We start from the raw sequence: 16,193 nt of genomic DNA on the forward strand, positions 1-16,193 counted from the left end.
AGGTGCAGCATTGTCTCTGCTTCTTCAAATATCCCGTTTGTACTGATGGACCTTCCCAGGATGTTTGCAGATAATGCATTTAAAATCTCATGCCATCTAAATTCTAACTGTCCATTTTGACATCAAGATATTGATTGATGAGTTCAAATGAAAAATATTAGGCAAGAGACACGTTGCAAATGCTATCTAGTGTAGAGTTTAAGTATTGCTTCAGCAGCTCCTACCCCCCCACCTCCCGAACCCGAGCCCCAACATGCAGCTATTCGGGTGCTGTCCTGCCTGATTCTTCTTGGTGTCTCTGAATCCCACAAAAAGTCCAAATCTGAGATTGGATGGTCGCACGTTTCACGTTCTTCAACACTTTATTTTTGTTGGTTTGGGTATAATTTGGTAAAAGCTATTGTCTGTCTTTTATACGCACGTAGTTAATGAAATTCCATGTTTATAACAACACTGGATGTGTCTTATGAATGAAACATCTGGGGCCAGGTGCCCCTGTATAAAAAAAAGTGGAATATACTAGTGCATTTTTAGCTTTGATCTGTTTGTGTATTTGAGATCACAGAGTCTTCTGTTCTTTACCTTTTTGAAATGAATGTATCATTGTATTTTGAAGTCAGTCATTGTGTTCCAGGATGGGATTCATTACACTTTTCAAAGCTCGGTAATCCAAAACGTTTCAAGTGGCCAGTCATCAGAAATGAAATGAATGAAAGGGAAGATCACCTGCAACGCTTCTGTTTGTGCTCCACAGGTCCTCCAGCCCTCACCTCGTCGGGCGTGGCCCCCGGTGCAACTCTTATGCCTTCCATTGTGTCCAATCTGCTATGCAAACAAACAGTATGCCGATGAGAAGTCTCATCCCACCATGAGCTCCCAGCTCTGAGTAAACACACATCACAACGACTTAGCAGAGGGCAGCACCTGGAGCAGCATCTGGAGCAGCATCTGGAGCTTTGTCTCGTTGCTCGGGCTGGGTGCTGCTTCAGAAGTGCACCAGCACAACGTGGGACGTAACGCCCCCTCTCACGCCGTGCATTTATTCTATCAGGCATTCAGTGTAATAGTTTCAAATGTTTTTTTGCCTCCGAGCCCGAAGCAGTGAAGCTAATCAACAGCAGACGCATGTCGGGTTTGTGGCTGCCGCGTACGCGGTGCATTCAACCCAAGAACGTTTGCAGATGATGATTTATTTTAAAAAGTTTTTAAAGATCTGAGTGCAAACAGCATGAAACGCAGGCATGCTTTGAGTTTCTGGCACCGTCCCGAGACTGCAGCGGCGCAAACCGCTGGAGGGTCGACGTTCTCTGTGAATGTTTGTCCAACGGCAGCATGAACTCTTTCATCAGGCAATAATGATTAAAGAAAGATGGACAAACTATGCACTGACTCAAGTATCACATATACGGAGATCTCTAGAACGGGAATGCATGGCCGCCGTCGCACCGCCCTTCACAGCTCTGACCTCAACAGTCAAACATGGACTTAATGTGATATTTCAACAATGCAGTACCCTGTAAAGCCACTAGGTGCCAGTATAGTTTCAGAAATGAAGCTGCGTGGTCAAATCCAAGACGTGTGAATTACCGGTACAAAAGAACACGGACGTGCCGTTCACTGAGAGAAAGGCGTTTCCTGCTTTTATTATTCGCTCTCAGCAGAACCGTACAATCTGTACCCGAAGTGGACCAAACAGCCCTCGAAATGCAAGAGTGGCAAAGCAGCAGAACCCAACAGTCAGGGGGGCCTCGTTTCACTTTGTACACATTACGGTGCAGCCCAAGCTCCAAATTCACCTGCAAGTCATATACAGCTCCCAGTTTATGTGTTAATATTCCTGCATAGGATTCATACTTTAGGGTTTTTCTACATTTGGTTATTTTGTGAACGAAATTGAAGTACACTGCCCCCAACCGGTCACTAGTTGCCACTTGTATCCTAAACATTGTATTCTCATGGCTAAGTAACTCAAATTTAAGCCTAATCTTTGTGATTTAAAAAAAATAAAAAACACCTTTCCAAATCTTCAAAGTTCTACAAAACAATGACGGACCTCTCCTCACAGTAAATTAAATTCTAGCAGCTGAATGGCAGGAGCTTGTTATTGAATCGAAGCGTCGTGCCGCCATGTCTCCTTCAGCCCTTTAAGGCTTTATCCATCTGCAACACCTGAACAGATGGTCCAATCAGATTTTCAGTTTCAGTGCCGTAGTGGGACCCTCCACAGACCCGTTGGAGAAGAGAAGAAAACACCCCTTCAGCGTCCCTCCTTGATTAAGCCCGGGTAAACAAGCAAAAGGCTGGCACCGGTCAGGAGGTCAGGAGGTCAGGCGTGTTCCCAACCATTTCCTTCTCCTCCTCTCCTTGGCCAGGCGTGTTCCCAACCATTTCCTGCTTCCTGCTCCTCTCCTTGGTCAGGCGTGTTCCCAACCATTTCCTGCTTCCTGTTCCTCTCCTTGGTCAGGCGTGTTCCCAACCATTTCCTGCTTCCTGTTCCTCTCCTTGGTCAGGCGTGTTCCCAACCATTTCCTGCTTCCTGTTCCTCTCCTTGGTCAGGCGTGTTCCCAACCATTTCCTGCTCCTCTCCTCTCCTTGCTGGCTGTTCCTTGACCAACAAGCGTGAAGCTCTGCACGTGGGACTCCGCCGCGTTTGCTTGCCTTTCGTCAGAGCACAAAGCTGTCAGTATGAGATGATACTGGAGGAAGCCGGTCCTGAGCCAGCAGCATTCATTTGCAGATTTCCAGAAGTGCTTGACCTCCGTATGTGAGGAAGCAGATACGGGTCGCTTCCCATTTGGCGGACGTCAACGCGGTCCTCCTTCCTGTACGCCAGACAGCGCCTTATGAAGGCCTGCGGGGCAAGGACGGTATTAAAATGCACTGAGTGATTCTAAATATCGTTTCTTTGATTAAATTAAACTCGTTTAGTTACCTTTGCTTCATTAGTGGACACAGGCTTGACAGGGAACTGAACATCGGTAGCTTTCAATATGGTATTCTCCTGAAGAATGTCCTGCTGCGACTGATTGTGGCCAAAAGGCTGGAAAGGATGAAGCAGCGTTCAAATCGACATGGAATGAAGTCCAGAGAAATCAAAGTGGAGAATCTGCTCTCCTTACCTTCTTTCCATAGAGACACTGAAAAAAGATAACGCCCACGGACCACACGTCCACCTTATTGGAGATCTTTGGAGGTTCTTTACCAACCACAAAACACTCCGGAGGCAGGTACCTAAAAAAAACGTAATGCAGCGGCAGGAAGTGCAACTCTGAGTGACTTTAGACTGAAAACAGGAAAGAGTGTGAATAAAACTACCCCCAATACATCAAATAGTTCAGTTAGACACACTACTGATATTTAAGCATGTGACCTCAGTTCGTATCTGACCTACGCGGGACATGTCCTCTCACCAATAGGTCCCCGCACCCTGTGACGTCAGGTCCATTCCATCAACACCGTAGTTGTCGTCATCCATGATTTTAGACAAACCAAAATCAGTGATTTTGATTTCCCCGCAGGCTGTGCCATCCACCAGCAGGATATTACCTTGAAGACAAGTAAAGGACAGCACTCGAGACGGTTAGCACCCCCCCGACGGCTGCTCAGGTGAATGATGAGTTCTACGTCGTCTGCCTACCCGGCTTCAGGTCGTAATGGATGATGGGGGGCTTGATGTCGTTCAGGTATTTGAGCGCGTTCACAATCTGCATGACGATGGACCGAGCCTCCTTCTCGGACATCAGCTTATGCTGTTTCAAGTAGAAATCCAAGTCGTTGCCATCGCAGTACTCCATGACAGTGCAAAAGCTATCAGGGCGAATAAGGAATTACGATCTGCATCTCAAACAACCGGAAAGTGAAAAAGGACGTCTCCGTGCACTAACGTGTCCGTGTCCAGTGAGAAGTAGTCAAAAAGCTTGACGATTCGGGGGTGATCCAGCTGCTTGTGTATTCTGTACTCTCGACAGGCATGTCTGTGGAGAGGAAGGTCAGAAACCACCAGGTGAAGAATCAACGCTGCATTCTGAGCGACAGAGACATCTAAACACTCGCTAACGGAGCAAAGATTTACGTCGACATACTTGTGGTAGTTCTCCTTCTTCTCTTCTCTCCAGTTCTTGTTAAGTTGGTGTATTTTCACAGCAGCATATCGTTGTTCAATCAAGTCAAAAGCCTGCACAGGAGTCACACACAGGTCACACCGACACGCCTATTGATCTGTTCAGAAGCAGCACGTAAGAAATGCTGGAGCAACCGGCCTATAAAGAGAAGTGTGGATGAAGAACGGTCGACACCCGTCCGTTCGGTGGTCGCCGATGACCTCGTCTAGTGCGTCTTTTATTGCACACAATCGTGACTTAAACATGTGAATATTAAAAAAGATCTGGAAACGCCTCACACTGATGATAATGTGTGTCTGAGCTCAACGCCAGGCCCAGTTCCCCCAGTCCCCCCCCCCCCAGTCTGAAGCCAGTCCGATGCTCCCGGAGCGTGAACCTGGCTTCAGAGAAACAACGACCCAGTCTGAAGCGTTACCTTGTAAACTTCACTAAAGCCCCCTCTTCCCAGAAGGTGGAGGAGCAGATAGCGTTCATTCAGTGTTGGGTGATCTTTAAATCTATGAAGGAAAAAGAGAAAAGCCAAATGACACACACAAATGGCACCGCCCCATCAGACGGTCCTGTACGTGATATGCAGAGTGGCTGCTGTGGACCGAGACTCACTGTGAGCTGTCTTCATTATTTATTCTCTTAAGTTCTCGAATGTGAAGGTTGCGAACCCTCTCCAGACGCTCCAGCTCTGCCTGGATCTCAGCTTCTTCCTATGAATGATTCAGCCACAGCGACGCGCAAGAGGAACTTCAGAGTTGTGACTACAAGGTAAGGAGCTCATCAAAACACACGAGTACGCAGCGTGCTGCTTCTGGATTAAATATTAACCGCTGCCTCTGATGCTTATTGATCAGGAAAACAATGAGTACTTTGGGGAGCTCCAGGCCGACTCCACCCCGGGGACTGATGCCAAAAGAACAGAGAAGCTAAACAAATCAATAAAAAAGGCATCGGAATGAAAAAGCTTTTTCTACATTCTACCCGATTCAAACAGTAAAAGCTGCAACGCTGTTGAAATGTCATTTGTGAATGGATGAATGACCTTTTCCCTCGTACTGAAGACAATCCCAATAACGCTTCTAATAAACAGTTGATGCTCGTTTAGGGTTAGGACGAACCTTCTTGAGATGTCCGAGCCGCAGTTTGAAGATCTCTTCCTGTTCATGGTACTCTGCTAGCGTCAGCCTTCCCAGAATGAATGAAGCAGAGGGGGGGGGGGGGTGGGGGGGCAGAAAGCACAGCGCTTCTGTCAACAGCATTTACACACATGCAAGTTATTTGTTTCCGATCCTGTCAAACTTGCTTTGCAGCCGAATATGCAAAATAATGAAATATAATCACACGGTGCGATTCTGGGTTCGAGTCCTCACAAGCTCATTGACAAATAAGGGCTGAGATGAGCCGGGCCGGGCCGGGCCTGGACGCACACGCACACGCTCAGGTCCAGCTGCTTTACAGTGAGCGGGGACATTTCTGGACCTTAATTATGCTGCCACCATTCGGTCTAGCAGGCCTTATCTAAGGAAACACTCGCAGGTCGTTTCCATGTAGATCGTGTTTCCACAAGTATTCAAAGTGAGCCAATATGACAGGAAATGACATGATGGCTGAATCCTCACTCCTCTATAGAGCGGCTGCTCTGTGACAGCGCCCCAACAGGCCTGAACTTACAGCTGAGGTAGGCTGGGTTTTAAAAAGGGATCGTTGTCGGCTCCGTTCACCGCCTTGGTTTTGCGTTGCTTTGGCTCAGAACTTGTGGTTGGTGCTTGGGAGTTGCTGGACGATGGAGGCTTCCTCTTGACTAGCAGCTTTCTCTGCCTCTCAATGTCCTCTCTCTGTTGGTTTATCCATTCTTGCTGTCTGCAGATAGGAAGAGATCAGGATCATTGATTTACACGTGGTCAATCATCCTAATACATCTCTCAATGTGAGTGATCAGCGTATGAAAGCAGCAGGATAGACACTAACGACAACAGCTGGCCTCACAGGGAAAGACTAGAGCTGTGACGATAAGGAATAAAGGCTGAGTCCTGTTTCCGAAGGGCCTTGGGGTCGTAGCCCCCAGCCACTAACCATGTGCGTGTTCCCTAGCTGTGTCTGCCCCCCCCCCCCTGTCTGTGACACAAAGAGCTGAAGGGGTTTGTTTGACGTCCAGCCATGAATACGCCCCTGCAGGACTGACTGGTGCCACGCAAGCTAAATCTTCCTACAGCTTGTGTATCTGTCCTACGACCAAGATCCAGTCCAAACCTCTACTGGTTAGCCAATCCCCCCCCCCCCCCCTCTTACTTGACAAGGTTCTGGAAGGCATAGCCATCAGTCCACTGCTCCGTGAAGGAGGCGCCGTGCCTCACGGTGGTGAAGTGGCCTAAACGAAGGCGATCCTGCATGCTCTTCTCCCGACAGGCCTGCTTCTCCTGGGTGCTCTGATCAACAGAAGGAAGCAGGATTGCATGCAGCTTTGCAGACACACACATGTTGAATGAAAGAGAAGGAAAAAGAACACCTTTACCTTTTCAATGAGCAACTTCTTGCTCATGGTGATGCATTTATTCAAGCGTTCCTTGTACTTTTCAAGTAGCTTTTGTTGTTCGTCTATCTGTCTCCTGAGATCACAGTTTGCCTAAGCAGCAGAAAAAAACCTTTAATCGAGGCAGTGTTACAGGGGTCGCCGACTTACGACCTGCTGTAAGTCGACCCACGTTAAACTACCCCAAGTATATTATGCTGCATCACGATTCTGTAAATGAGGAGTAGAAAGAGGCGCCTTGCTCTCGGTAGACATCTTGGGAGAGACCACAGAAACACGTACACTCGATTCGCTCGCTCTCTTTCCGGTATGTCGTAAAAACAGTTTGTAAACGGACAAAAAAACGACAGGCCAGCGCGGTCGTAAGGTCAAACTGTCCACGTCGCCGACCCCCCGTATCTAAAGCAATACATTAAGAATGATATTTACATGACTGACGGATAACCCAAAGCAGGCAGACATGCTCAACGAAAGGTCTTCCTCACCCTCAGTAAATCATCTATTCTCCCCTCCTTCTTTTCAAGGTCTAGATTCTTCGTGCTTTCAAGGGCAGCCAATTTCAGCACGGTAAGGTCGGTCTGGAGCGAAACACAACAAAACAAGTTCAAAACTCGAGCAACATCGTGAAACGCATTAAGAGTGGGCGCAGCGTATCCATCCACGGTCACCGCCACCCCTCACCTGAACAAGCTTGACTGCAAGCTGCTTTGGATGCATCATGTGGTCCCCAAACGACAGACTCGTAGGAGAGGAGCTATTTTGTCTAACCTGCAACAGAAGAGAAAACCAACTTCCAGCTGACACAAAAGGCAGCAGCTTTGGAAATGATGCGGGCGAAATGTGGCGTAACTTACGACTGTGCCCTGAGCGGAGTGGGAATGTGAGTTTGGGGGTGAACGAATCACTGGTGGGAGACCTCTTACGGGACTGGAGCCATTTCCTCCCTGGAACTAAAAGGTTAGGACATGAAAAATGACAACACTGCTAACAATGGTAACAGCGGACCCAGCACTGAGCCGTTAGTAGTACGTCGGGCACCAAGTATAAACTCACATCAAAATAATCACTTATTTTGGGTCCTCGCACAATGGTTTTCCCTGTGAAGATAAAACATGGACAAGGCCGTTACTATGACAAAATGAAACGAGAGCTAGAACCCGTTCACGACAAAGACGCTCACCTTGACTGCTCTCTGATTGGGTCTCAGGCTTCCGTTTCCTGCCTCTAGTCGCTTCTGAATGTTTCTTTTCTGGGGTCTGAAAGAATTTGATTCAAATTACTAGCCAGAAGAGTCGGCTTCACCTGCTGCCACTGTCAAGTGTTTCGTAATACTCTGGTTGTGTTGTGCTACCTGAGGGGAAGTACCAATCAAATAACCAATATTTATCTTCTCGTATGCAACCGTGAAAATAACACGCCTGAATTGTTTAGCTGCAATTTTAATAGCGGGTTTTCCATTTCAGCAATAATCAAACATTAAATGTCCATAAAGTATATTACTTCTGGTATGAATATTGTAAATTCATTTAGCCCCGGGGTGCGCTGGCGATGCGTCGCCCGTAGTTGGTTGGGATAGGCTTCAGCAGACCTGTCCCCCCCCAGGAGGATGAAACGGCTGGAGACGAGACGATTGAGGTCATCTCGTCCCCAAGAAAATGGGCGGATGGATTCATTTATTTACTCACAGAATGTTTTTGTAAATACACAATAATGGTTGCCCATTGTGTTCTTATTTAAATGCTGCTGAAGAACCCAAACAGGGAACCTTGAGCTGTAATGAGTCCTGGAGATGAAAGTGAACTCAAGCAGAAAGCACAGAGTGCCTCGGGAGAGATGCTAAACTTCAAACCAGAGATTCCATTAGAAGGTACAAAGTGACAGAGCTGAACAGAGACATCTTTGTCTCCTGGTGGAGATGGGGGGGTATAAGATGGGGGTCGCTGCGCATTAGCCAGCTCAGAAGTCTGGTTTTGAGCTTGTCCATTCTGCGTGTAGCTCAGCATAACTTTATTTAAACTGTATTTTATTTACTTGGCCCTAAAAATACAGACGTGTAAACTAGAAGAATAACTAAAGTGTGCGAGTAAAAATGAAATCCTAAATGGGTAAGCCCTGAGAATAGTTCAAAGCACAGATTCCACTGCAGTTTTTTGAGATGAGGAGTGATTTGCAGTGATGGATGAGATAATAATGAAAAGAAACGGCCCTGCAGATCCTGAACAGGCTGGGATGCGCGAGAGCGATCAGGAAATCGCTGCTCGATTCTCAAAAGCAAGACCAGTCTCATCCGCCATTCAGCCAACTGCTGGGAAAGTGAACATCGTCATCTGTGAGCTTCAGCGCTGGATGAATCAACCCCCCCCCCCCACAAACAGGAAGCTAGTCAGGAAAGGACACACCTGCCATTCACACTATAAATGAAACCCATTTATTCCTGAGTTCTGAGATGTGTTCAGATCAATAGAGTGGATCTTCTTCACTCACACACACACACACACACAGCATGTGTGCACGGACATCATGACCATGCTTAACCAGTACGAGTAACTAGGGCAGTGTGAAAGACGAGCATAACTGCTGACACAATACTGGATTCCTCCTTCAACGACGTTTACCTGAGACAAATACAGGTGCCGTTTTAAATGTGATCGTTTAAGTTATTCAATTGCTTTCTAACAAATGGGAAGAACAAAATGTGCTTAACTGCAAATAAAACGAGTAACATGGAAGATCGTTTTCAGTGTGCCATTTGGGAGCAGATCTATAAAGCTCTAGCTTAGAGCCCCGACGGAATAATTATTCCTCCCAAGACTTCATACCTACCGAATACGCAGGAGAACTGCCCCGTTTCACATCCGGCCCCTATAAAAGCGAGAAACAGAAGATGGTTTTGGCACACAATACACCTGGCTGATAGGACTTCAGATCATTACCACGAGCTCAACGCTTTGATGTGCACGCCTGAACCCCTTCCTAATTTAATTGTATACTTCTATTTGTGTGCAGCAGAGACACATCTAACCCTCAATTGTTGGATTTTGTATTGATACTACATTTTCTTCCTTTCAGTATACGTAATTTAACAGTGATTCATGCTTGTCAAGCAGAGGACGGCTGAATACATGCACGGAGATCATTACCCCACCCCCCAGCTCCGTTAACCCCGCCCCCCAGAGCCGCTGCTTCAGGCTTGAATGCTTTGAGCCTAACTTTGCATATTTGTGGACCTTTTATCTGTTATTTTATGTCATTTGGCCAAACGTTGATGACCTGCAGTGTTGGTCAGGAGAGGGAAGGAGGCCTTGGACATAATGACACGGACTGTGGCAAAAACAGCGCTGGAAAAACGGTGATTACTATCAAAGTGCTCTTCTGAAACATTAAATCCTTCACCTCCATTCATCTAGTTCTCCCCAAATGAACATTACGATTAAAGTTTTAAAGATAGAGCTTTTCCAGGCCGCTTTATAAAAGGACGTTTCCAGGTAGGGTGTTGCCCGTCTACACTTCCTGTGACTTTACAGCAGGCCGCCGCTGCACAGCATGAGGTTTATTTGAGCAGTTTATCGGTGGAAGCATTAATCACATTAACAGACATGGACAAGATTAAAGACGCGAGAGCTTTGATTCATTCTGGGAGGATTAGAGAAAAACTGAACTGCAAAACAAGAGCAGCTACAGCAGTGTCTGCTCTACAGAACACAGGTAGAAGCAGGACATCCAGTTTATGATCACTAAAATACCGGTCATAATAATAATACTGCAGTTTGTGTCTCATTCTGGAGCGACCTGAATGCATTGCTGCACGTTCCTCATTTCATTTTGTGCAGCGCGATTTAAAAACAGAAAATGATTAATGCAGAAATAATCTTCTGATTACAGCAATGGAAAAAGATTGGATTGAAATATTTTATATACGGTCCTGTAATTGATACACACACAAACCTGCTATTTTATTATACATAAAATAAGTATATATTCTGTCTGCTTTACTGATGGAAACATTTCAATTAAACATGACTTTAATTAATAACAGCGATCCAAATGTCTGGTTATTGTTTAGTTTAATACGGTTCACGTCAATCGGCCGGCGTACCTCTGACTCCTTGTCGCTTAAGGATCCCAGGCTTCCAAAACTATGATTTGAACATTCATTATTGGTCAAACCCTAAAAAAAGATTTTAAAAATAGGATAGTAATTAGTGTAGACATTAACAACATGATTCTGACCAATCAGATGCAGAGAAAGTGAAGTAGCTAAACAACTTACTTTGGTCCCCCCACTCGTGCTGCCAGTGCTGCCGCCTGTGCTGCCACCAACGGCACCCATGAAGCGGGCCTCCAGCAGCTCCTGTCTCCGGGGGTCCAGGCTGTGCAGCTCCTCCATCACGCCTGGAGGGACCGCCCGTCATTCAGTTAACAACAGCCGCCATTTTAAAGGCCATCAACAATCCGAACACCAATAATTAGTCTACAGTTGAACGTAAAGCGGCCAGACCTCCACCCCTCCCTCGATGGCTTCACTCCATTTGTGTAGTACGGACGGTAGATAAAAGATGGCTGCAATATTCAACCAACTCAACTGTGCAGCCAGAAATCAAGAAACCGAGCAGAAGAAAGTCACGCACACACAAGAAAGTCACGCACACACAAGCGGCTCCGCACGCTGTCGTTAGAGGGCATTCTACATATTACTGAATATACACAGACGTGTTCTTCAGCTCATTTCCAGTGCAGTTTTTCTGAAGTGTTTACTAGCAGTGTTTGCGTCACACATTCGAGCGATCTTGTGAGAATTCTGATTTTACCACAAAGGTTAAAGGGGAAGCTGAAGGGTTCCTAAATCTAATATTAACCTTGGTCTGTCTGAGATGGGTCAGTTTCCACACAGAATGCTTATGATATAAAACAGCTGCGTGGGGTTAGGGTTACTATTATCTATACATCCAAGCCCCTGCAAGAACCTGTGGTTGAACCCTTACAACTCCTGCTGTGGATGTCATTTTAACATGCTGCTCAATGAGCACAGCGGCCACCTGTTTAAAACAGACGTGGCTTGAGTTACTCCCTAAAGGTCACTCACGGGCACCTCCAGCAAAAACAGAAAGGATCAAACGTATCAATGTACGATATTTACATCAATGTACGATACATCAATGTACGATATTTACATCAATGTACGATATTTACATCAATGTACGATACTTACATCAATGTACGATACATCAATGTACGATACATCAATGCACGATACATCAATGTACGAGATTTACATCAATGTACGATACTTACATCAATGTACGATACATCAATGTACGATACTTACATCAATGTACGATACATCAATGTACGATACATCAATGTACGATACTTACATCAATGTACGATACATCAATGTACGATACTTACATCAATGTACGATACATCAATGTACGATATTTACATCAATGTACGAGATTTACATCAATGCACGAGATTTACATCAATGCACGAGATTTACATCAATGTACGAGATTTACATCAATGTACGATACATCAATGTACGATATTTACATCAATGTACGAGATTTACATCAATGCACGAGATTTACATCAATGTACGAGATTTACATCAATGTACGATACATCAATGTACGATATTTACATACATCAATGTACGATATTTACATCAATGTACGATACATCAATGCACGAGATTTACATCAATGTACGATACATCAATGTACGATACATCAATGCACGATATTTACATCAATGTACGATACATCAATGTACGATACATCAATGTACGATACTTACATCAATGTACGATACATCAATGTACGATACATCAATGTACGATATTTACATCAATGTACGAGATTTACATGGATGACGTAGGCAGCCATCGCTGATAAGTGCCAATGCAAGACTGCCAGAAATTGATTTTTATTTTATTTTAATCAACATTACCTGGATGCCCGAATCTAAAGGTCCTCCATCGTTACAAAGTATCTAACCGCTGTATCTAAAACTACTCGTGATGCAAATATCACCAGCAGCGACGACTACGGATCCCCAAGACGACCAAAACTGCATTCGCCTTTTAAATATCGGCTTCTCGGCGTCGCTTCATTCTAGTTTGGGCATCCGACGTTAAAGGAACCCTCGGTCGCTGCTCCAAGTCGGGCCCAACGAGGCCCGCTGCTGTCCACCCGGGACAAGTGGCTCCCATGAAGACCACCATGAAGGCTACTAACCAGACCCCTAACCAGAGGCTACTAACCAGACCCTTAACTAGAGGCTACTAACCAGACCCTTAACTAGAGGCTACTAACCAGACCCTTAACTAGAGGCTACTAACCAGACCCTTAACTAGAGGCTACTAACCAGACCCTTAACCAGAGGCTACTAACCAGACCCCTAACCAGAGGCTACTAACCAGACCCTTAACTAGAGGCTACTAACCAGACCCCTAACTAGAGGCTACTAACCAGACCCTTAACTAGAGGCTACTAACCAGACCCCTAACTAGAGGCTACTAACCAGACCCCTAACCAGAGGCTACTAACCAGACCCTTAACTAGAGGCTACTAACCAGACCCCTAACCAGAGGCTACTAACCAGACCCTTAACTAGAGGCTACTAACCAGACCCCTAACCAGAGGCTACTAACCAGACCCTTAACTAGAGGCTACTAACCAGACCCCTAACTAGAGGCTACTAACCAGACCCCTAACTAGAGGCTACTAACCAGACCCCTAACCAGGGGCTACTAACCAGACCCTTAACTAGAGGCTACTAACCAGACCCCTAACTAGAGGCTACTAACCAGACCCCTAACCAGACCCTTAACTAGAGGCTACTAACCAGACCCCTAACCAGAGGCTACTAACCAGACCCTTAACCAGAGGCTACTAACCAGACCCCTAACCAGACCCTTAACTAGAGGCTACTAACCAGACCCTTAACTAGAGGCTACTAACCAGACCCTTAACTAGAGGCTACTAACCAGACCCCTAACCAGAGGCTACTAACCAGACCCCTAACCAGAGGCTACTAACCAGAGGACCGACAGTAACTGAGACGTGACGTTGTTCACACACAAAGGGCTTCCAGCGCGATTCGAACCCAACTTCGTCGTTACTTGGTTCGCATCTCTGACGGTCTCCATCTTTAACCCGTTCGTGTCTCTTATGCTGGGGGTCCATTTAACGCCGCTAACCTGTGACCCACGCCGGGATGTGCTCTTCCACCGGCGGCAGACTCCGGGTCGGATGCTCGGGCTCCGGGGGCAGCGCTTCCGGGCTCGGTAAAGGTCTACCGCCGTGATGACCGTCCTTGGGCTCCTGCCCTGGCCCGGCAGAGACACCGTCCTCGCCGCTACTAGCTAGCCGAGCAGGCTGGGGCGACTTTAACGCTAGCTAGCCGCCGAGCAGGGCTCGCACTAACATCTGCTCGGTCATTTTGATACAATTGTCTTCCGTTGTCCACAAAAACGACCAGAACGAATAAGCAGTGGAGACATTCGCGGCTTAAAACGTCTTACGCTACCTGCCCGGGCCTTCCCCGCCGCCGCGGTGTCTCGCTGAAAACACGGTCCGTGTCGGGGACGTGGTGAGCTGGGACCAAAGATGGCGTCCCCTCAAAACTTCCACTACTTTGGACACTCATCAAGCTACTTTCCATGTGTCGGCGCCGCCGCGCACGATGCGCCGTTAACCGGCTGGCACTAAAGCACTGCTGCTGGAGCCGGGGCGGCTACCGGGGGCTACCGGGGGCTACCGGGAGGCTACGCCGAGTTATTGAGCGTTTTCGGGCACAAACCTGTCGCACCTCCGCGCTGCGTCCTGGGCTCGGCTCAGAGCCGCCTCCGTCTGCCTGAGGTGAAGCCGCGGACGCGTCACGCAGCGGGGGGAGCATTCTTATCGCGAGGGCGACGCGACGCGCACGGAGTCCACGATCACCTGAGTGACCGGCTGCAGGCGCAGCCGCTTCAAAGGAAGAAATAAATACTACATAAAACTACTACTGCACAGAGTACACGATCACCTGAGTGACCGGCTGCAGAACCAGCTGCTTCAAAGGAAGAAATAAATACTACATAAAACTACTACTGCACAGAGTACACGATCACCTGAGTGACCTGCTGCAGGCGCAGCCGCTCCAAAGGAAGAAATAAATACTACATAAAACTACTACTGCACAGAGTACACGATCACCTGAGTGACCTGCTGCAGGCGCAGCCGCTCCAAAGGAAGAAATAAATACTACATAAAACTACTACTGCACAGAGTACACGATCACCTGAGTGACCGGCTGCAGGCGCAGCCGCTTCAAAGGAAGAGATAAATACTACATAAAACTACTACTGCACAGAGTCCACGATCACCTGAGTGACCGGCTGCAGAACCAGCCGCTTCAAAGGAAGAAATAAATACTACATAAAACTACTACTGCACAGAGTACACGATCACCTGAGTGACCGGCTGCAGGCGCAGCCGCTTCAAAGGAAGAAATAAATACTACATAAAACTACTACTGCACAGAGTACACGATCACCTGAGTGACCGGCTGCAGAACCAGCTGCTTCAAAGGAAGAAATAAATACTACATAAAACTACTACTGCACAGAGTACACGATCACCTGAGTGACCGGCTGCAGAACCAGCTGCTTCAAAGGAAGAAATAAATACTACATAAAACTACTACTGCACAGAGTACACGATCACCTGAGTGACCTGCTGCAGAACCAGCTGCTTCAAAGGAAGAAATAAATACTACATAAAACTACTACTGCACAGAGTACACGATCACCTGAGTGACCTGCTGCAGGCGCAGCCGCTTCAAAGGAAGAAATAAATACTACATAAAACTACTACTGCTGGACAATGTCCGAAGTTCGTAGACTGAATGCCAAATTTGACCTCAGAATGATGAAATGCTGCTGATTATAATGGCTGTGAAATTGCATAGCAAATCAGAGACACTAAGTGAAATGTATTTTTTTAAACCTGTAATTTAAAATGGACCAATATGTCATTATTCAAAGTTATTCAGTATTTGTAAACATGCAAAAACAGTCAGTGAGTAACCGAGTATATTTACTAGACCACCAACTTCTTGAATGTTTTGAACTCTTCAATGAAAACCATGCGTCTTGAAATGCTGTGTTTTCTTTTGAACCTGATAGAAATTGTCATAAAGCAAACGATTAAGCATTCAGCTTCTGAAGCTAAATAAACTATTTGAAAAACCGAACTGGATTTGCATAGCACACGGTCAAAACGCTGTTTGACATGAAAGCTAACCTGTTAGAACTGATAAGGATTATTTTATAGAATGTTGATATGTCATAATTACACAATAATATAGGAACTAGGTAAAATAATCTCACCTTTAACTAGCAGTACATTATCCAAAAACATTCTATGCTGCTAATGGTACATTTCTGACAATAACCACTATGCAGAATTAGTACTTTCTAAATACAGTACTTCATGTACTTTTAATGTGAGGTACTAAATGCACGATTTTTCATTGTATGTGTTTCTACTTGTATCCAAGGAAAG

The 16,193-nt window shown here is 46.2% G+C and overlaps 1 protein-coding gene across 1 annotated transcript; it reads right to left on the reverse strand.

Moving 5' to 3' along the window:
* Positions 1 to 867: 867 nt before the first annotated feature.
* Positions 868 to 14,295, reverse strand: tlk1a (tousled-like kinase 1a). Its single transcript, XM_068746787.1, is given in 25 exon segments — positions 868 to 2,851; positions 2,933 to 3,040; positions 3,120 to 3,231; positions 3,411 to 3,546; positions 3,638 to 3,807; positions 3,885 to 3,974; positions 4,083 to 4,174; positions 4,537 to 4,618; positions 4,725 to 4,822; positions 5,231 to 5,297; positions 5,784 to 5,972; positions 6,402 to 6,538; positions 6,625 to 6,735; positions 7,128 to 7,220; positions 7,324 to 7,410; positions 7,497 to 7,592; positions 7,696 to 7,739; positions 7,823 to 7,898; positions 9,466 to 9,504; positions 10,739 to 10,810; positions 10,913 to 11,034; positions 11,499 to 11,508; positions 11,628 to 11,654; positions 14,220 to 14,252; positions 14,254 to 14,295. Coding segments are annotated over 25 exon segments (2,304 nt in total). The 3' UTR covers positions 868 to 2,680.
* Positions 14,296 to 16,193: the final 1,898 nt, after the last annotated feature.

The sequence above is a fragment of the Brachionichthys hirsutus genome, chromosome 12 (assembly GCF_040956055.1).
Source record: "Brachionichthys hirsutus isolate HB-005 chromosome 12, CSIRO-AGI_Bhir_v1, whole genome shotgun sequence".
NCBI classification, from domain to species: domain Eukaryota; kingdom Metazoa; phylum Chordata; class Actinopteri; order Lophiiformes; family Brachionichthyidae; genus Brachionichthys; species Brachionichthys hirsutus.